The sequence below is a fragment of the Triturus cristatus genome, chromosome 4_1 (genome assembly GCF_964204655.1).
Source record: "Triturus cristatus chromosome 4_1, aTriCri1.1, whole genome shotgun sequence".
NCBI classification, from domain to species: domain Eukaryota; kingdom Metazoa; phylum Chordata; class Amphibia; order Caudata; family Salamandridae; genus Triturus; species Triturus cristatus.
Genome location: NC_140585.1, coordinates 671,800,451 through 671,823,575, shown reverse-complemented (window position 1 = coordinate 671,823,575; position 23,125 = coordinate 671,800,451). Strand labels below are relative to the sequence as shown.

Here is a 23,125-nt window from a genome sequence, read left to right as displayed (position 1 = left end):
ATGATATCTTGGCTGCCATTCATGCAAAGAAAAACGGCCCCCCATTTACCTAGGGGCTTTCCTTCTAAATATTCTTATAACTTGAATGAACAGAACATCCTTTTATTTAACGATTGCAGGTGTTGGCGAATATTTGATTCCCAACCAAGATCACAGACTTTTTTTAGTGGCACATGAAGATGTTGCTTCTGCACACGCTGGGATGGCGGCCACAATCTCGCTGCTACAGCAATGTTATTGGTGACAAGGCTTGTATCATAATGCCAAGAAATATGTCCTGTGTTGTGACATTTGTCAGCAAATGAAAGCTTTGACTGTGGCTCATCCACCACAGACACACCTGTTGATCTCCAACAAGCCTTTCGGCTGCATTTATTTGGATCACTGTCATCCACTAATTTTGTACACTGCGTTCAAATTTATTTTGGTTGCAGTCGATTCTTGCTCTAGGTTTCTCGGGTTTTGCCACAGTGCCTGGCTGACACTCAAACTGTTATTAAAGACCTGCATGTCTTTATCGGGACACATGCATCAATACATTCCAATCGGGCCAGGGTCCAGCTTTCACATCAAAAGGCATCCTTGGGTGTACAGGTGCATTATTCTTCTCCATATAGGCCAGAGGGCAATTCTGTTTGTGGAAAGAATGAACCGTGACTTAAAGCAGTCCTTAACAGCTAGAGTATTAGGCACTGGGCGTAGTTGGATCCATTACCTACATTAGGTTCAACGAGCTCTAAATAACCTCCCTAAAAGATCTCTGGGGGATGGGCCCATACGAAGTTCTATATGGCATTAAGATGTATGTTCCTGACCTTGACGGTCCAGACATTGTGGCAGCTGCTACGACCTTTGATGAAGATAATAGTTGTGCTGTCTAACAACATTGCAAAACCAAAGGGGATGATGGACAGAATGCTGAACACTGCAGGCACTCACTCCCAGTCAACTGATCTGGGTTTCATCCATCATCATTCTTTAGCTCACTCCGCCACCCCAGTTCAGACATGGCCATATGCAAATCAGTCTGACCCTGTGCCTCATGGGAACAGTCCAGCCCAAACTGCCAAGCCATGTCTTCCCTGGACCGGAAACAAGCATCCTGGGACAGGGTTTTGGCTAATCAGCCATCATCAGCCAGGCTAGCTTGAATCCAGTGGCAAAGTGAGCAAGGGACCCACATCTGGGTATACCTTGCCAACTTAGGGTGAACAAAGGAAAACCAAAGGGGATGATGGACGGAGTGCTGAACATTGCAAGCACTCACCCCCAGTCAACTGATCTGGGTTTAACCCATCATCATTCTTTAGCTCACTCCGCCACCCCAGTTCAGACATGGCAAATCAGTCAACAACATCTACAAAAGTTTTGTGATGCCCAATCAAGCAAACAATTGAACACGTCTCCCTTTTCAAGTACGGATGTGAAACCTGACCCCACAGGCAATATTTTAAAACCTAGTGATCTTGTTTGAGAAAAAGTGGCGATTAAAAAGGATTTCAGGCCATCATACTGTGCACTGATGACCAACCAAGGCACAGGACCTGTGATCCTGCCACCACTTCCTGGTTCTAAAGACAAAAGCTTTGTCTCCATTGAACATTTCAAATTCCACCATGTGGCTGATTCTAAATAGGAGGCCAAAGGGTGCCCGTGCTACTACACAGAACATTCCCCTACAGCTGGTGAGCATCACCAAAGCTGTTTCTTCCCAGTTGGGGGAGGACAGGTTGTTTGGGGAATTGAGTCCGAATTCGGAAATACGACAGAAGTGAGTATTGTTCTTACTACTGAGTCTTTTGCAGCTGAAACCATTCATACTGATCCACCATCGGTAGATCCACCACTTGACTTTTTCGAGTCCTGTTACAGAACAGGAGAATCCTGTTTTTCCAACTAAATGCTTCTGGGTATTATATTGATCAAGATAATTTTTCTTCAAGCAGTTCGGTTTTAAACATTCCTCCAGCAGGGATCTGTGTTTTCATTTCATGGTTAAAACACACTTATCTAGTCCCATATTGGATACAAGTTTGGTTAATGAAATTTGGAAATTGCCTTAAATGGAAGCTGCCGCACGTTTAAGACAAATTGATCAGGACAATTTGGATAAAGTACTTGCTGTTGTAGATGATAGTATTAATACACTGTCCTCTCGCATTTATAATTTGAATAACATTGTGTCATCTGTTAATGATATTATGCAAAGTGACATTTCAATATTGTATTACAGGTAAAGTCAGCTTAGATCTATCATTCAGTTTAGCTGGACACTTCAAACACTTAATAATGGGCGAGTACCATGGCATTATCGGAATTTTAGTACCTTATTTTCGTCTTTCAATTCGACACAAAAACAACTGAAGGCAATGAAAGATGCAACATATACAATGCTGCATTTGGAGGAGTTAAAACAAATCCCTTTTACTGTAGCCTAAATAACTTCAGGAGTATGGTTAATACAAGGTGTAACATCATTACCTATCTCAGCATTTCAATTCACAGCTTGCGTGAAACATTTCCCTGTTAGTAGATATGAACCCCTAGGAGGCAGTTTTATTCATGAATTATGGTCACTTACGTTTACCTATCATTGTGTAAGTATTCCTTACTGGAAAGGAATGCAACTCACACGTACACAAGCAAGTTACAGTGCACGCCGCACGTAATGGTTCTGTAGAGAATCTGCCCTGTTTTATTAAAGGAATCTCAGTTCCGGCATTGCTTCCGCTTCTAACTGTCCTTTCAAATGGTAGCTATTTAATGCTTAATGATCAAGACTGCTGTGGGATGCGGGCAGGAAGTCCATATAGTTTATCAGTTTCTCACCCCATCAAATGTTGTAATAATGTCCTCTTTACACCAACGTAAGGAGTTGTCGAGAGCCTGCTATGGCCTTCCATTCCTACTTTGAAGGTAGACTTTAATAGCTAAGCAGACTCAAACCACTATTATTTCAAAAAGAAGTAGCTCTCACATCTGCCCGCAAGACTTTCGAGTTACAAGTTGCCCAAACATCCTGCGAGATACAGGCACTGCTAAACACAAACCTCCCACTACATTTTGGCAAATTAATTCATAGAATTTTTTTAACAGCGATCTTGCACATTTGTTTAAGGTTATAGGATCCAGGTAGTTCACTTTGTTCCAAACTATTTTCACAGTGATACCGGCTTTTATCAATTCTCTTTTTTCTAGTGTGTTCCAAAGACTCCTGCTGCTGTTATTCCTCATTTGCTGCATTTTTATCCCATTTTTGATTCTCTGCAATGGATGTTCCTTTTGCAAGTACTCTGGAACTACCAACCCTCCAGCAGTGTTGTGAGTGTATGCTTTGATACTTTGGAATTTTGTTGCTTCAAGAACTAGATCTTGACTGGTCACTAACATTCTGACCTACTGGGTTTACCTGCATGCAACCCGTGTTTCGCTGTCTCTGGTGCCTCTTCGACTGAGTACAAGATATTCGCCTGGTTTTGAAGATGCCTGCTCCCATGGACATGGAACTGTTGAGAAGTCCTTTATTGACCAATTGTCAAAGTAGTCCCTTGGGTTTGCAGCTTCTCCATCATGCGAGGTATGAGTCACTCCTTCTTGAGGAGATGCACGCATCGGCAGATGGATCGCTAAACACTGGCCCTATTAACAGGGATGCAAGTTATTTGGTATCTGTCTTGGCATTGGCTGAGACCGAGGATCATGTCTGTTCTCTGGAACTTGTGACCTGGGTTGTCGACCAATCATATTCTGCGGAGTTGGAATCCATCTTGGAGTTCCTGGCTTTTGAATTTGCGAGGGACATTATGGATTCCTCCGACTCATCATAATTTGGTTACCTTTTTTTAAATCACCATATTGGATTTTCATATTTTTCTAATTCATAGTATGAACATGTTTGGAGCACATGCAATGAGTTTGCTTATCTTGGGATTGCAAACATTTTAATTAGCTGTTTGTCATGCTATTGCCCCAAACAAAGGGAGGATGCAGTGTGTTTCCTACATTGAAATTGCCGTTTTCCCTATAATAGCTTAACTATGCACGTTGTAGGTCACTTTACACACGCTACCAAAGAGCACGCTTGTTTTGTGCCACATTTTATTTTCACATATTGTCAGCATAAATTTTGTTCTTTTCCTGGGATTTTGTCTGTAAAGTCTAGATAAGGTCAAACAACACTACTCCTTGCTATTCTCAGTAGTTGGATACTAGCACCTAGACATAATAGGAATGACCAGCTATTGTCTTTTAAAACACATGTTTTGTTATATAACCAGTGGCGTGTCGTTCTGAACATACAGAGCGGAGACTTGCACACAAAGCAAAAGTGCTGAAACGAGAAAACTGTGCCTGCGGGGAAGTGTTTATGTATGCTATGGTATGGGTCTGCCGTTAAGCTCAGAGATCGATAATCTATAATCATTTCGCTTTTATAGCGAGGGTGGGTTTAGGCAAATCTGTCAGGTATGACGGGGCTTTTTATTGTAAATGGACTCTTAACAATGCTAATCACATTACTGACCTGTATTTGTTTGCTAGTTGTGGCTCAAATATTGCATATTAGAGCACAATAGTTTAAATAAACATTTTAAACTTTCCTCTTTCCTGTTTATTGTGGACAAGTACGAGTGAGAGAACGAAAGGGGGTGACCTCCTACCAAGATCCCTGAGAGGGTCTGGAATGTTGTCTTCTGAGGTGCCAAATTACTTGTCTCTCTGGAAAGTTTAGGAGGGCAAGTGGTGCACTATGAGCTAATTGGATTTGGGCCCAAAGATACTGATGGGGTATGGTTCTATGGTCCCAAGCATAATTCTGTTCTAGAGCAGACTCAACAAGCCAAAAAGTATTTTGTGTTCTAAAGAAAACAACAAGAAAATAACCACAAACAGTTAACAGTCCCAGAACGTCTTAGGGTAAACAATTTAAAAAATATTAGTGAAAGAAACGTTAGTCTCCACCAGCCCTCCAATTGCAACTAGGTCGTTAAGGTAAAAAAAGACAAGAAAACCTCAGCAAATCATCACAAATATTAAGCTTCGCTTTCTTGCCTTTAATGATATATTCATGTGTTACACCCTAATGACATGAATGAAATTGAAATTCCAGATTTGTAAAGAGCAACCTATCACCCCCTAAGGGTATCCAGGTACTGGTGGGGGCTGTTGGGGAGATTAATTCAGCTATTGGCCAGAATCATGATATGCTTAGCTGAGCTGGCACCAGGAACTGAAACGTGAGACCCACGCTCCTGAGTCAGACACTCAGGCCACCGCATCACACCTCTCCCACATAAATTAGGACAGTGCTAATCGGATAAAAGCCATACAAAGTAGATGAAGTAGATAAAAGAAAATAATATCAAATAAGGCTATTTTGAATACTAGGGGATCTTTAGCAGATTCTAGTTTCTAAGCCATTATAAAAATATAGTACTTCAATTTCTTGATTTGGTTTCAATCTAAATATTTTTCCTCTATTGCATTTACAATTCTTTGTATACCAGGAGAGTGTTTTTTTTACAATAGTGTGATTAAGAAAATCTTAAATGCAAGCAAGTGTAGAAGAACATGGCAGGAAAAAGAGCAAAATAAGGAAGGCATGATTAATTGTGAAGGTAATCAGGTAACAAAACTGGGTATAGTGTAGAATGGGAAGAATCTAATGAAGGGAAAGGGATAATGGGCAAGGAGAAGAAAACCGAATGATGGAGGTAAGAGATGGGAGAATAAACTTGATAAAGAGTACTGTAGAAAGAGGCAACGAAGAAAGAAAGATTAGTTAACTAGAAAAATAAGAGTGGATAGGAAAGAGGTAAAACGTTTAAGTGACTGCTAAGAAAAACAGCAGGTAGGGAGAAGTAACTAAAGAGAAAGCAGGAAGAATGAACTAATATAATGTAATCAGATAGAGTCAAAAGAATACTGCCATTTCGTGGTGCATGAATAATTTCACATGTTAAAGTATTCAAGGTAATTTCTCAGACTTGGGTAGAAAGCAATTATTTACAGGTGTACTAAAATGATACTGTATTCAAGACAAAGCTGATACAGTTTAAGGAAGTAAGGCACTGTTTGCCTGCATGGAGCAAGGCTTCTTTGATGCTTAAGATATTTAACATGGGCAGGCCATCAATGACAATGAATAAGTAAAAATAAAACACTGTTATACAACTATATTTTAGAATCCTGTACCAACTACATATTTATCAAAGTTCTTCATAGAATAAAAAAAAATTGATTCCCATTGGTAAGCAACCTGCTACATTAATAGCTTACTTATTAAAACTTGAACCTCAAAAGGAGACAAATGGACAGACGTCTCTAGTAATTGTGACATTTATCAGAATATTATATAAAAGACTGCCCTTTCCTTTACTTCTAATTTTACTTACGAATTCCTGAGTGTTAGCTGGCCAACTTTCATTCCCACTTTCACAGTCTTCTGTTTCAAAACGTGCATGCAACTGCTCATCAGGGTCAGTCCAATTTTCATTGCTCACATTGCCCAATATTTCACACCTTATGTATTGCTCATTAGCAAAGTTCAGGTTTGCATCTTTGCATTCATTTTCATCTGTAAACGGATCTTTGTCATTGGGATGAGCTTTATCAACATCTGCAGTGCTTTGGAGATTCCCAGCTATCATATCTGTATTTGTTTCTGTGGAATTGTGCTGCAAGTATGTTTCAGAACCTTCACAAGAACGACTCCCATTTAAATGTTCATTTAACTGTTTGTCTTGAAATACCATTTTGCTTGTAATCATATCCTTCTCTCTGGCAGAAGCAATTAAAGGGTTGGGTATATTCCCAGCCAATGAAATGGGAGAGAGAACAGTCTCATTTTCACTGAAATGGTCATAATGACCTATTATAAAAGATACAGGAAGATCACTTGATTCCAAAGTTTCCTGACCACCCACTATGTTTTGGAAAAAATCTTGTCCCACCTCAATGATGTCAGCAGAACTCGGTTTAGTAAGTTCCGCTTGTAGATTATGGTCAACACCAGCTAAAATGTTTCTGCTCAAACATATATCCGAGCCACCACACTGGACATCAGATAACGATGACGGCTGAATCTCTTTGACATCTTCCAAACATTTAAGAATTTCACTTGACTCTTCATTTTCTTCTTCATCTTTCAAAATGTCATCTTCCTGGCTCACCTCTTCATCATAGTCATCTTGGCTTTCTTCTGGGTCACCACTATCTTCAATTCCATCTTCCTCCTGCTCATCATTTTCATCTTCTTCATTATCTTCAGCTATTTCACAACTTTCTGTTTTATATACATTCAGAACATGGCTGCTTAATTTTCCTTGGAAGTCAATACTTTCATTACTATAATTCTCATTGTCACCTATATAGTTTTGTAAATTAGTCCATGGTATACAAGAAACAAATATTGAAGGAAACAAAAACAGAACATGAGCATGAATAACAAAAAAGTAAATGTCAAATAGCAACTACAAACATTTACCTGTTCAGTGCCTGGGAAAGGATTAGAAGCCATCTGGAGAGGATGTGGAAAGGACGCAGGTGATCTAAATGCAGGATGAGGGAAGGATTGGTCGCAGGGCAAAGGCTTGGGAGGGGAAGTGTTATGGAGCTCTTCCTCGTTATTATCATGATACAACTCTTCTTTGCTAACTGATTTACCAGGTAGTACAATCGGCTGAGTTTTGATAATGCTAGTTGTTTCATGGACTATAGTAAAACAAAGAAAAGCATATTATAAATGCAATCATCTCATATAAATGTAAAGACAACTTCAAAATGTATGTTAACAATACAATTTTTCAGATAATTACCAGCATTCTTGGTTTGCTTTGAGGCATTCATAAGCACAGCTAAACTTGGTTTCTGTGACTTCTGAAAAAAAGTAATTTCATAAATGAATAATTCAATACATATGTTGACACAGCAACGTCATTTGGACACAAAGCAGTTTTATAAGTTATGCGCACTATTATTATTTCAATTAAAATATTTTAGTAGTAAATGAGACCTGAGTTCAAGAAGTTAGAAAACCAAATACTGCCTAATAACTTGATGGGATTTTGCATTTATAACATTGCCCTTCTTGAAGAACAATGTCAAATGATTAACATCGACAGGAGATCACTGACATAATATTTTATTTAACTGAGTAGAAAGTATACTCCCATTCGCTTTTTATCAATAAAACTCAAATTTCTCTTGACTCCCTGCCCTATATGAGGTAAATGTAGGAAATAAGTAATGTATAGAACATGCAGAAAAAGAACAGGAGATATATATATATATATATATCTATATAACGATGCTCCTCCCATCGAGCAGATAAGGGACACAGCGGGGATTCAGAGAGCCTTATTAATGGATTTGGGAATAACACGCTTCGGCGACTTGCCTTCCTCAGATGCCTCCATCTTTTCACAGCCTCTTACTTTAGTGTCTTATGTAGGCGCCTCCCTCCACAGTGGTGAGGCGCGCACCTGATCCACGTTGCTTGCAGGTTACCATCTGTAGTTTGTGTTTGAAGAACTACCGGTCCCACAATGCAGCAAGGTAATAGCAGTGTGTCCTGGCAAGTATAGCTGTTCGTTCACAGTTCAGGAAGAGGTCTAGGCAAGTGAAAATAAAGCTCTTTGTCCCCTACTTTCCAGCTCACCCAGCCGTCCAGCAAAAGAAGGCGCCAGTACAATGACTACGCCTTTCCATGAAGTCATGGACCTGTCCTGCAGGCACATGCCCGGCTCCAGGGGTCAGGTTGCGGGTCACGACTTTCTGCTGCCACAGAAGAAAAAATTCCCAAAGAGCCAATGTGTCATGACCTCTTAATGGAAAGGGTTCCTTTAGCGTGTCACTGGCAAACACGCAAGAAATACCAAACAATTCTCCTCCCATCTATATAATGTTACTTACCCAGTAAGCATCTGTTCTAGACATGTAGAGATGTAGATTCACATGCTTTGCATACTCCTGCCAGCTAGGATTGGGTCTGGATATTTTCAAGTTGTTTTTGTCACAGAAGTCTTTCCAGTCACGAGGTATGAAGACTCCTCCTTTTGGTGATGGTGCGCATGGCCATCGACTCCATTGCTAGATTGTTTTCCCGCAAAGGGGGAGAGTTTAGTTAGTAAGTGTAGAATAGAGATGTCCATGCGTGGCTAACCTGTAGTTGTTGTAGTTGTCTGAAACAGTGTTTTAAGTATTGCCTGGCCTTCATTAGCTTGTTGCCTTGCTAACACATCTACACAGTAGTGTTTAGTAAATGTTTGTGGTGTAGACCATGTAGCTGCTTTCATATGTCAGCTAGAGGAATGTTGCCTAAAAAGGCCATAGTAGCCCCTAACTTGCGTGTAGGGGGTATGGATAAAGTTCTTTTGGCTTTAGCATAGCATATTTGATTGCATTTAACAAATTCATCTTGAAATGCCTGATTTAGAGATGAGATTGTCCTTATGAGGGGGTACAAATGCAACAAATAGTTGTTTGGTTTTGCAAAAATCTTGGGTCCTTTCCATATAATATAGTAAAGCCTTTCTAACGTCTAGCATGTGGAGAGTCCTTTCTGCCAATTAATCAGGTTGAGGAAAAACCACAGGTAACTCAACTGATTGATTAATATGAAAAGCAGAAATCACTTTGGGAAGGCATTTTGGATTGGTGCGAAACAACTCTGTCTTTATGGAGTTGAAAGAAAGATTCTTCCAGGGTTAAAGCCTGTAGCTCACCAACTCTTCTCAATTAAGTGATAGCAATGAGGATAGCAACTTTCCATGAGAGAAACTGTAGAGGGCATTTTTGTAAGGGTTCAAAGGGTGGACCCATAAGTCTTGTAACAACAATATTAAGATTCTACACTGGTACAGGTGGATTTCTTGGTAGTATTACCCTTTTCAGACCTTCCATGAAAGCTTTGATTACCGTATTTTTGAAAACTGATAAATGTTGTCTGTTTTGCAAATAGGCAGCTACCACTGCAAGGTGTTAACAAATAGAAGTGTAAGATAACCCTATCTGCTGTAAATGCAACAGGTAACAGACAATATTTTGTATAGAGGCATCTAGAGAATTGTTTTTGCTGTTATTACAATAGATAACAAATCTTTTCCATTTTGTTGCATAGCACGTTCTAGTAGTAGGCTTTCTTGCTACTTTCAGAATAGTCATACATTGTGGCCGTAGATTTAAATATTAAATAACCAAACTCTATAACTTCAGGAGTCAAATCGCTAGGTTGAGCTCCTTGGGATTTGGATGTCTGATTTTTCCATGGCTCTGAGGGAAGAGCCTGGAGGTGAGATGTAGTTTTTGATGTGGAACCACTGACAGTTTTAACATGGTGGTGTACCAAGGTTGGCAAGCGCATGTGGGGGCTACAAACAGGTTTGGTAAGTGCTGGCTTTGATGAGCCAATCGTCTAGGTAGGGGAAAACATGAATACATTGTCTTATGAGATGAGCGGCTACTACTGCTAGACATTTGGTAAATACTCTGGGAGCAGTGGTGACTCCAAACGGAAGTACTTTGAAATGGTAATGCCTGCCTTCTATCACAAATTTGAGGTATTTGCGATGAGCTGGATGAATTGGAATGTGAAAATATGTGCCTTTTAAGTCTAGAGTAGACATAAAATCACCTTGCTATAGAAGAGGAAGTACCTGTTGAAGGGTCACCATGTTAAAGTGTTGTGACAGTATGTATCGGTTCAACTCTCTTAGATCTAGAATAAGTCTTAGTGAGCAGTCCTTTTTGGGGGTCAGAAAGTAGAGAGAATAGACACCGGACCCTTGGTACTGAAGTGGAACTGTTTCTATAGCTCCTTTCAGTAAGAGAGATTGCACCTCTTCCTCAAACACTAGTAAATGGACTGGTAACAGTTTGTGAAAACGAGGTGAAATATTTGGAGGATTGGTGGTAAGCTCCAGGCAATAACCCTGTTGGATAATTCCAAGCACCTATTTGTCGGTTGTTATAGATTCCCAAATGGGGAGAAAGTGTTGAAGTCTTCCTCAGACAGGTGTGGAATAAACTGAGGGAAGTGGGGGAAGTCACTGCTTCTTAGGGGAAGGGGAGTTATGGGGTGTGGTGTTTTTACCCAAACCTTTGGAACTGCATCCCCTATAACCTCCCCTGACAAATCCTCTGGGAGAAGAAGATTGGCTGTTACCCTTGTAAGAGGAAGTGTTTTGATCTGAGGTTACTGACTTGGACCCTCCCAGGTAAAAGGAGAGTCGAAAGGAACCTCTGTTTGAAGTGCTCCTATAGACTTGGCAACTTCAGTGTCCTTTTTCATTTTTTCTAGAGCTTGATCAACTTCAAGGCCAAAAAGATGTTTATCAAAAGGTGTATTTAAAATGAATTGTTGGACTTCAGGTTTAAACCCAGAAATCCATAACCAGGCATGCCTCCTGAGTAAAATGCTAGTATTTATTTCCCTAGCTGCGGTGTCAGCAGCCTCTAGAGCACACCTTATGGAAGAGTTGGAAATTAATTTACCTCCCTGAACTAAATCTTGAGCTTTGGCTTTATGCTCCTCTGGGAGAAATTGTAGTAATTGTTTCATTTCGTCCCTGTGCGCCCTATAGTATCTGGCTAGGTGGCCCTGTGTGTTAGCAATGCGCCAGTGATTTGCTGCTTGTGTGGCTATACATTTGCCAGAAGCATCAATGAGTTTTGACTGTTTATCTGGGAGAGGAGTAGCTTCTATTAGATTCTATTATAGAGTCAAGTGGTAACTGGCCTTTAATAAATACTGGATCTGTTGGGGAAGGTTTATATTTCTTGTTGACTCGTGCACGTAAAGGGTCTTCAAAAATCTCATCTGCATGCCTCATCATACCTTTGAGCATAGGGAGTGAGTGGCTCGACCTGTGTATGGATCCTAAAGTCTCAACTAGAAAGTACTCCTCTAAGGACTCTTAGTGGAGCTCCACCCCAAGGTATTGTGCAACCCTGGCAATGAGTTCATGATAACAGAACTTGTCATCAGGTGGAGATGGCTTGGCAGGGTAAAGGTCAGGATCATTATCCATTTGAGGATAAATTGTAGGATCAATTGTAAAATCTGTCCGTGGATCCCCTGGTACATGTGTGTCTCCCTCATCAGTATCGTCTCCTCCATGGTGAGATAATGGAGAGTGATGAGGTGTAATATGTAAAGGATGTAAATTAGGGTGGAGGGAGGAGGAGGAGTTGATGGTAGTGGATTAAAAGGCCTAGTACCAACATTTTTCTTTTTGAAAGGGATTTTAGAATGATCATCATCAGGAAGCTTGTGCTTGGATGGTGTCTTGGTGTGAATATGTCCTTTATCAGGATTAATATAGAGTTTCTTTTGCTTTGGATCAGGTTAGGACGGGACAATGTCTATTTTTGGATCAAATGGTAGCGGCGGGACTTCTTTGGTTTTAAGTACCGAAGAATTCAGGGCCAAAATGGAGTGACCTTTCGGCGAGACTATTTCGGCTCCAAAGGTTGCTTGCTGGTTTTCGATGTCAAAGGTTTCAGCTCTGAAACGACCTTGTGCTTGGAACCAGAAGGTTTCGGCCCTGAAGTGGCTTTGGGCCGACTCGCTCCCGAGCTGGAAGCCTGGACAGTATGTTTCAGTGCAGAGGCGGAGCGTCAGAAACATCGTCTCGGTGCCAAACTTGGCCAGAAGGCGGAGGTGGTGTTGAAGCCTTAGATTTGTGAGGGATGGATGGACGGGGCAAGGGGTCTTCTGTACTTACATCACCCTGTCCCTTCGGCACATCATCAACGTCTATCTCCAACTCTGAATCGGAGTCAGACACTTTGAAAGTCTGTTCTTCATCAGCCGATGTGGGCTCAGGGTCATCATGCTTGAAGTCTTCGCCAAAGATATCCGGCATGATGTCGATATGCTGGCGCTGCATCTCCTGACGTCGAGCCCGACGATCTCGGAGAGTCTTCTTGGATCGAAAGAGTTGCACGTGTCAGTCTTGTTCTCTGGAGACAAGCACAAGTTAGACACCTGGTGCAAGTCGGTACATGGGTACTTGGCGTGGCACCGAGGGCAGAATTCAAATGGAGTCCAGTCCGTATACGAAGAGCCGGACCGACGCGGTTAAGCCTGGAGGCCGCCCACGAAACTTTCAGTTCGGAAATTGAGATTTCATTGACCGAATTGAAACACGAAGAAGTGGGAAACGCATTGGAAACAATACCGTCGAAGGTAGAGTGAATTGCGCACCGAGGGGAACCCAAGAAACAATTCAAACCGGAGCGCAACAAAACACGTCCCAACCCGATGGCAGAAAAAAAACTATCTAACAATGGAGTCGATGACCATGCGCACTACCACTGAAACCACATGACTGGAACGACTTCTTTGAAGACAAAAACAACTTCCAAACATACGGATCCAACATTAGGCAGGAGTATGCAAAGATGTGATCTACAGCTCACATTCCTCAAAGAAAGAAAAAAAAGTACATTGCTCATGTAGCAGATACTTGCACAGGGTCATAACAACAGTGTTAACACTGAGTTAATCTCTAACTTGCAATGGAATAGGAGACTGTCAGCTAGAGCTAACTGCTTAATGTTGATTTGCCTTCTGTTGCGACTAGACATTGTTAAAACTAGAAAAACGTACCTTTGACAATCTTTTTAGAAATGTTTGATACCTTTAAATAATTTTAACTTGCACTTGTAAAATCTTTATTCACTGTAATGTTTGCTAATTGCTTAGGGGAAAATTAATACTGGCTAGTGGGGAACCAATCTAGGACCTGCGCTCGATAGTGGGAGGAGTAACAGTAAAGTTTAGATGTACACTCAGCTGTGGACACACAGCAGACACGCGGAGCGACTTGCCCCTAAGGCAAGTTCACCTGCGCCCAGCCAGGGCCAGGAGCCAGCCATTATGCCCAAATTGTTAACTATTCCCAAACTGAAATTAAAAACCTTCATTCGTACGATTTCGAAATGGAATGTAGGATTTACAGACTCTACATAAACTGGGCATTTGTAAGCCATCTCCAGCTATGCAAGTGGAGAAAGGAATTGGAGCTCCTTCTCTTACTAAATCCCAAGAGGTGGTTAACAACGTTAATAGCACTCATGACAGCATTACAATCTATTACTTAAAAACCCACACAATGGTGATGCACAAATTGGAGATTCTCCATCTTGTTGAGTATGACACCCCAGATATTCTGTTACTAACAGAAACATGGCTTACCGAGCAATCTACACCAGATATCCTCAAAGCATTACCTGACACATTTCTACATTTTTTCAAGTCAACTGCAGAAAGCTTAATTGGCCTATTTTACAAATGGAATGATTTCTTATACTAATAAATCCAAAGAGATCTTTGGAATAATATCTGAACTCTCCAACCCAGAACAAGTGACACTACCTATCACTCCTTCTCAAGCACTTTGTGCTGCATTAAACATATATTTTGTTGAGAAAATGAAGACCATTAAAGCCAACATCCCCCCAGTCATCTGCCTAATGAGAACAACGTGGGTGAGATGAATCCTTACACTTTGTCATCATTTGCAGAAATTAGCAAAAGCGATTTCTTCACCTTACTGACAAAAGTAAAATTGGGTTCCTTAAACGATCCTTGCCCTCCAAAAATTTGGAAACAGTCTTCTCTTAAATCCCAGAGCCAGTGCTGCCACTCCTTAATCAATCACTAAAGCTAGGGAAAGTACATAGTGCTTTTAAAACCGCAATAGTCATTCCACTTCAGAAAAAACGAAGAGATGATCCCCCTCAATTAAAAAAGACTATCGCCCTATCTCCCTCTTACCTTACTTAGCTAAAAAAATACTCAAAACACATGTGGCACAAAATCTTTGCTCCTTTTTAAGACGAAACCCACTTCCTGGTTCCTTGTCAGTCCGGTTTCCACCCAACCCATTCGACTGAGGCAGTCATTCTATCAATTCAGTCATTCCATCAGTAATAGATCATATGCGATCAGAAATCGATCACAGCAACATTCCCCTGGTGTTGCATGACCTATCAGCAGCCTTTGACAGGGTGAATCACAATATTTTGGTGGCCCGTGTCAGGGCCGCTGGATTGAGGGGCATAACTCTCGACTGGATTGTCTCCTTTTTTAGGCGATCAAACTCAGGCAGTCCGCCTAACTCCATTCATGTCTTCTCAGGTTCATCTTGACTGTGAAGTACGTCAGGGTTTTCACTATCCTCTCACCGCTTTAAAATCTAAATTCGTGCCCTGATCTATTTGCTCACTAAACTCAACTGTAAAATGTACAGCTATGTGGATGATACAAAAACTCCTTTTTAAACTGGAACATTCCCCTGATTCGAAGGAGCACTCTCGAACTACCATGATGTTCATCTAGGAGTGAATGAATGGCAATCTGCTGAAATTAAACACGTATAAAACTGAGGTTATTATAACCAAAAAAGGCTGGAATACTGCACTGAGTCATTTTGGCCTGCCCATTTAAGAGACTACCCCTCTGTAAAATAAATGGTAAAAAGCCTTGAGATCACTATTGATTCAGACTTGTCCTTGAAACCTCAAATTGGATCAGTTATATCATCTTCTTTTCTAATGCTTCGGAGAATAAAGGAAATTGCAAAATTCCTTACCTCGGAGGCTCTTGTCCAGCCTGGTATTGCCCTAGTGTTCTCAAGATTAAACTATGCTAGCTCCATAATTGCTGGCCTTCCAAAAGGCCTCATTAGAAGACAGCAAATAGTTCAGAATAAGTCTGCTCGCCTGTGTCCTAAACAACCTAAATACTGTGATATTACCCCTGATGAAGAATCTTCAATGACTACCATTGAACAAAGAATAACCTTCAATGCTGGTTGCATACTTTTTAAATCATTGCATTGTCATTGCACTTCCTTTGTTCGTTCTAGTATTCAGAAGCAAACCCCCTTCTGTTTCGTAAGCTTTGCCCAACTGAGCTTACTATAAATTCCCAAATTAAAGCATAAGCGCTCGGGTGAGCTCAGATTCTCACTAGTTGCTCCAAAATTAAGGAACGCCTTCCCTTGCGAGATAATATACGTCAACAGTTATCCTTCCTTCAGGAGAGCACAGAAGACCTGGCTTTTCAGGCAAGCTTACAATAATTAGCTTCAGCTTATTTGAGGTCTCCCTGGGTTTCCCCAAGTGCTATGAAACCGATTGGTGTACGAGCGCCATACAAACTCACAGTAACATAACATTAACATAACTATAGTGCCTCATTATAAACTTTTAGCCTCAAATAGTGGTTTGGCTATCCAGTCGTGCCAATGTGATGTGATGCCCTATACTTTTGAAAATGTTGCATAAAATAGCCAGCTGAAAAGAGGTTTGCAATACAACATGCCACACTTTCCAGCAGCATTTTGATAAATTGGTGCAGGAACAAAGAACACGCAAAGGGTCACACCTTGAGGCTCTACACCTACAGCAGAAAGCGTCCAGTGTCAGTTTTGCGTCAGGAACAGACAGGGCAGGACTGAGTCACACCACCAATAAGGAATCTTGAATTGCACCATAAAGGGGAAGGTACTCTTGTGACTATCTGCAAACGTGCAGTTTCTGATGACCACAGTCAAGGAATGTAATGAGGATTTATTAGTTACAGTTTACCAAAAGCACAAAAGCACAAGAGAATGTCTATAGTGTTCAATCACAGTGCATATGGGATGATCCTGCCACTGAGGTACTAAGTATATCCACTGGGAGAATTGGTGCATCAAATGATAAAGGCCCGTATCCAGCAAGCACAGTGAAGTAACCGCAGCATGCAGTTTGGCCAGCCAACATAAATACCTTAATGCTTTTGTTCCTGGTCAATAACATTTTTATAGGAATATGTATGTAAAAAGCATATATAGAGATAACACAATTTGAATACTTGTATTCCTTTCCCCTACAAGAGGGTAATGTTTTCTAACTACCATCTCGTAAAACAGTTTTCCATTTTGTCATGAGGGGTTCAACTTTTCCCTTCATTCCTATATTGACTAATACAATCAGGTATTCCAAATTTGATGCCAACTATTTAAATTCTCTGTGAACTTTGACCACTGCCTTAGTAGTATCCCTGGAGAAAGGCAGGACCTCTCGTCTCTAATTATCCTATACCCTGAAAGGAGGAAAATGTACTAATTGAAGAAATCAATTCTGGTATAGAGGAACCGGGCACTTACAGGATGCTAAGAATTCCATCTGGGGAGAGCATTGAGTTTGGAGCAATCTGCAGTAGTATTCACCCTTTGTAGGCCTTCTGCACTCCTGATAGCTACAGTTAGCGTCCCAGGTCCAAACAAGAACAAAAGGGTTAAAGAGGGCATCTCTGTTTCACACCCCAGGTAAAGAGTAAAGTGTCAGAGAGGAAACCTCTCCCAAACGTTCTATATAAAGCTGAGGCAGTCACCCAAATGCATCTTCTCCGGGGTTCTAAACAGATAATCCTATTCAAATCCGTTATAGGCACTTTCAGTGTCCAATAGCACCACAGTTTCCTCTAGAATATCTTTAATCTGGCAGTAACTACTGGAGTTGTATGTGGTTCCTGGATGTGCTCCCAGCATAAAAGAAATCATCATAGATGAGACTTGGGATAACATGCCTCAGTCGATTTGCCAAGATGTTCATCAGAATCTTCAAGTTTGCTTTGATTAGACAGATAGGTCTGTAACAGGCACATAATCATAGCTCCTTATAATGCTTTGGTAGAAGGCGAATGATTTTGGCCTCTTTGGATATCACATAAAGAACAGGGCCAATCTGAAATTTCTCGATCCTTTAGAATACACCCATGAAATTACTTTCCAAATTACTTACTCTGTGATTTCTTTTATAACAATTCCCTGATTTTGTCAGAGAAGCACATTTTTACAGTGAACTTCAGCCACAAAAGAATCAGCCATGACCAAGTGATATAGGTGCCTCTAAGGCGACAGGTATTTCCACTGGATGGCTGATAAATTTGCTTGAGTCATTTCTGATAGGAGAGTTCAGTCTGTGCTTCACTTTGTGTATGCTGCGCTGCCAAGGTATGGCCCACTTTTTCCCCATTAAAGTGGTTAGGGTGTATTTGCCTTAAGTTAATAGTGAGTTAAGGTCATATTTCTTTTTCTACAACAGTCTGATTTTTTTAGGGGCCAGGTCATTAAAGCACCCTGCAGTGTTGCTTTTCCAACTTTCCAAAGTATCTGTGGCAACAATATGGAATCTTTATTCAGGCGGAGGCCTGCTCAGTCAGCAGCTTACATCCAATCACATTCATCCTTCACCTTTTGGAAGGAGGTGCAATATTACAGATGCAACAGGATCAGAGTGTGACCTGAAATCCTACCCTCAAGGACAAAACAAGGAGAGATGAGATACAGAACCGTGTGTGATGTTAGAAAGCAGTCGACTGTGGAGCATGAGCCATGAACTCAGGACATAAAGGTGTCTCTGACCTGAATTAAATGCCAAGGGTCCAGCAGACCATGGACCTCAAACAGAAGGACAGACATTAGAACCCTGTCTATACAACAGGATAACCATCCAATATGTAATCTAGGGCAGTGTTCGAATCTCCACCTCTCTCTGTTCTGATATTCAGCCTGTTAAGCCATAGAAGATTATTCAACCTTCTTCAGTATGGGTACCCCGCACTGCCGTTCTTCTACTGGCACATCTCCCCATCCACCACCGCAGTATCAAGCCCAGCAGCATGGTGGGATGATGCAGGACTATCACAAACACTCCTCTTTTTTGATAATCAAATTTTTATTTTCTTGTGAAAGGACAAAAAACTCAAATATCACATACAACAGTCCGATTGAACTGGCATCAAAATGACATATCAAGGGATCAATGACAATCAGTAGCAAAACCCCCACCCCCCCCTTGGCCTCCCATTCCCCCTACCCATACTCTCCCTCCTAGAATAAGCCCCCTAACCATTTCCCCCACACCCTGCGAAACTTTTTGGGGCATCCCCGTGCAGCATACAACGCCTGTTCTTGCGCGGCACACCAGTCCACGCCCCCTCTCCATTTAGCACATTTGGGTGGGTCGATCTGCTTCCAGGAAGCTGCGATGTCTCTTTTAGCCACTACCAGAGCAGTAGTTAGGAAGTATTTTTCATTGCGGGAGCCATCCAACCCATCTGCTTTCCCCAGCAAAGCCATTTTGGGGTCATGGGGGACCTCCCACCCCAGGACTTCTGTTAATTCAAGTTCAATCTCACCCCAGTAGCTCTCCAAGTGCGGGCAATTCCAGACCATATGGAAGAAGTCCGCCGGGTCTACCCCACAGCGGGCGCATGAAGCATCCGGGGAGAGGCATGCACGATAGAGGCGCGCCGGGGTCAGGTAGGCAGCATGCAGGTAATAAAGCTGGATGAGCCGCAATCTAGCCGATGTGGTGATCGTCCTGGGGGCCTTAAGGGCGTCCCTCCAGCCAGCTTCATCCAATGGACCCATCCAAGTCTCCCAGCGCTGCCGCAGTCCATCCCAGTCCACCGGGATGTTATTAACCAGGGAGCGATAAATACGGGAGATTCCTCCCTTCCCAAGACACCCCAACATCGTCTGAGCCTCAGGCGGGCTGTGGTCGGGAATCGACATGAGTCTGGACCGCATGGTGCAGCTGGAGGTATTTATAGAATTGCAAAGGATGCAGCGAAAATCGACCCTGAAGCTCCTGTAAGGAACACATGCGGCTCCCCCGCCACAAGTCACCCAACCGGAAGATCCCAAGGAGGTCCCATGCTCGAAACCCCTCTAGCCCTGCTACCTCGCGCAGCCAAGTACCATGCCAAAGTGGAGTGACTAGGGTCAGTGTCTTCGACCAGCGGGTATGCCGTAGAGCGGCACACCATGCCAAGAAGGGAGCCCGCGTAACGTCCGAGAGCGACAAAGGGATCACCGCCCCATAGAGCATGCTTTGAATGGAGGAGAACCCCACTATCTGTACCTCTAGCCTATAGGCCGGATCATCCCACCCGCCTGAGAACCAATCATGAACCAACAGAAGCCGAGTTGCAAGATAGTACAGATAAAGGTTGGTCATGCTCAGGCCTCCGTCATATGAGGGAATCCGACAACGGTCCAGGGCCAAACGAGGCCTACTGCCACCCCAGAGAAACTTAGTCGCAATCTTGTCCATATCCCGGAACCAGGAGCGGGAGAAGGAGCAAGGCGTGTTCTGTAGCATGTATAGGAACTTAGGGAGTATCATCATCTTATAGAGCGCTATCCTCCCCAGTGGGTTCAGTGGGAGCGACTGCCACTTCACTTCACCATGTCTGATCTGGTCCTATTAACCACAGGAGCCACGTTGAGGGCCCAGCAGAGCTCCGGAAGAAGCAGCCCTGCCGTGTTCCCCGCCCTATGGAAAACGTGTGAGAGAGAGCTCCGTTCACCAACACTCGGGCTCGCGGCGCCGCATACAGGACACGGACCATAGCACAAAACTGGGGGCCGAAACCCATGTGCTCCAAGACCTCACCGAGATAGACCCAACCCACCGAGTCAAAGGCCTTCTCAAAGTCGACCAGTAGAAGAGCCAGATATGGAGATAGGCGCTCCCGGTGGGCCAGGGCCAGGGCCAGATGTAGGCGCCGCAAGCAGTGCCTTGTGCCCTGGGCTGGCATGAATCCACACTGGTCCGGGCGGACCAGTGAGACAAGATGCGGGCGAAGCCGTTGCGCCAGGATGGTAGCGTATATCTTAAGTTCGGTATTAATGAGAGCTATCAGCCGGTAATCCGAGCAAGACTGTGATGGGGGTTGAGTTTTGGGAAGGACTACTATCGTGGCCGTGTCCGTTTCTGGCGGGAACGAGCCCTTCCCCACCACTTCAGCATAGATATCTAGAAGCCTTGGAGCGAGGGTTTCACGGTAATGGGCATAATATTCCTGCGGGAAGCCGCCCGGCCCCGGGGTCTTCCCGGATGCCAAGTGACTAATCGCTTCACCGATTTCCTGCAGCGTGATGGGCAGGTCCAAAGTCTCACCAGCCTCCCGTCCCAACCGCCCAAGAGCGACCCCGCTCGTCCCCATCATCTCAAGAGAGATCCCCGGTGCCCGGGCCCGGTACAGTTGGGAATAATAATCTGCAAAGGTTTGTGCCACTGCCACGGAGACCGTGTGAGTCACGCCAGTGGAGTCCACAATGGCAGGAATAATCCGGTTTGCCCGAGGGTAAGTAGCCAGCCGATGGAGGAGCGTACCGTTCTCGTCCCCCCACCCGTACACCCGGGCCACCGAGGAGCGCCAAAGAGTCATGGCCGCCTCCATAGATTGCATACGTATCTCTTCCCTCAGAAAGGCAGGCCGTTGCGCCCGCGCGGTGTCACTCGACGCCTCCTGGTCCCGCTCAAGCTCCAAGGCCTGCGCTTCACAGGCCGTGAGTCGCTGGAACTGTGCCCGGCATTGCTGTTGCACATGCCCCCTGGCAGCCCCCCTAATAGTCGCCTTGCCGGCCTCCCAAAGGATGGCCGAGGAAGAGACAGAGGCAACGTTATGAAGATAATAATTGGTAATTTCGTCTCCCACTGCTTTCCGGAAATTCTTGTCCTGAAGGAACCAGGAATTCAGGCGCCACATCGGGCGGGCGGAGGAAGGAGGCGGGCCGAGAGCGATAAGCATCGGTGAGTGGTCCGAAAGGCCCCCTGGAAGAATGCAGGTGTCCTGAACACCCACACACTCCGTGGACGGGCCAAAAATTAAGTCGATCCGGGCGTGCGAATGGTGCGCCCCCGAGGTGTGAGTGTACTGTCGAGCATGTGGATGCCAAACCCTTCAGACGTCGCACAGGATCTGGGCTTCAGCCCAACTCGACAACTGCTTCGCGTGAGCGGCTCTGGCGAGGGATATCGGGCCCGTCGAGTCCATACGGGGCGTGTAGACGGCATTGAAGTCCCCCCCTAGAACGAGCGTGCCCGCCGGAAGCGTGGGCAACAAGTCTGCGGCGTAGGAAAGGGGAGCCTGCAACAGGGACGGGGCCGCGTATAGGGACAGCAAGGTGAGTGGTCGCCCCTCGAGAGTGCCACAAGCTGCAACAGCCATACCCTGGGGATCTAAGTGCACCTGGGCCAGTACAAAGGGAAAGGACCGTCTGATCAGGATAGCCACCCCCCGGGAGCCTCTAGTGCCAAACCCTATCATACCCATAGCGGGCGAGAAAGGGACAATTATGACAGAGAAGGTGGGTCTCCTGAAGGAGAAGCACGTCGATCTCCATACGCTGTGCGTATTTGAGGACCGCCATGCGCTTGAAACGGTCCAAAAGACCATTTACATTCCACGATAGTATGCGCATAGGTGCCCTAGGAATGGGTGTGTCAGCCATAACTATAGCCGGGGGCAAGCCTAACAAGAGTTCTCGTCTTCCGGAGTTGAGGGGACGCGTCCCTCAGTCCGCAGGGGACTCCACAAGCTAGGGGGAGCGAGCCCGGAACAGGGAGCAGAATACGAAGCCACCTCTGCATGGGGTGGGAACGGGTGCCACTATAAGAAGCACATCCCTTGTGAGGAGCGGGTGACCCCCGAGTAACACTCCTCTTTTTTAGTGCCTGACATGGACACGTAGGCTAATAGAACAGCAGTCCGCTGCGTGAACAGAAAAACATGCTGAACCAGACCATATCTCTTCTTCACAGCTGCAGGACACGCAACACAGTTTGCCTGACACTAAGTACTAAAGGATGCATAGGGCACTCCTTAGGTCCATGGTGGCTTTGGCGACTTACCGCTGTTTGCAGTGATCAGGCAGCAAGGTGGGAGACATCTTTATCAAAGAGCCAGCCATCTTAGTCACGTTCAAGCCCAACGTACTAGTAGTTTTCTTATGATAACGTAGTCTTACTTGATATCAGAAGGTTTCATACCAGGAGAAGTCTGGGTTAGGAGGGCATACAACGCCACCTGTTTAACACTATGAATAGAAACATGTATTTATTTAGTACCCACGGTCGAAATTAAAGACCCCCAGCTGTTGACTCTTTGGGGTTTCAAAATATCCCACTGTGGGTCAGGTCTCTCTAGCAGTTATGGAGAATGGTGGCATCATAGACTGACGTTGGCACATCAGCATCTCCTTTGAAGTTAAAGAGTTGTTTACCTTCTTCCAAGTCGTAGATTATCTTTTCTTTCCCCATTCCCAAGAACTCGAGT

General features: G+C 43.8%; 1 protein-coding gene across 11 annotated transcripts in view; it reads right to left on the bottom strand.

Moving 5' to 3' along the window:
* The window catches only part of ANKRD26 (ankyrin repeat domain 26), a 1,120,330-nt gene that overhangs the window by 869,484 nt on the left and 227,721 nt on the right, over positions 1-23,125 (bottom strand). For all 11 annotated transcript variants that reach the window (XM_085653113.1, XM_085653117.1, XM_085653121.1 and 8 more), the window contains 2 exons: positions 7,815-7,875; positions 7,484-7,710 (listed from right to left, as the gene is read on the bottom strand). In XM_085653113.1, the coding sequence (XP_085509239.1) occupies positions 7,484-7,710; positions 7,815-7,875 (288 nt within the window). The remainder of the gene's footprint in view (positions 1-7,483; positions 7,711-7,814; positions 7,876-23,125) is intronic.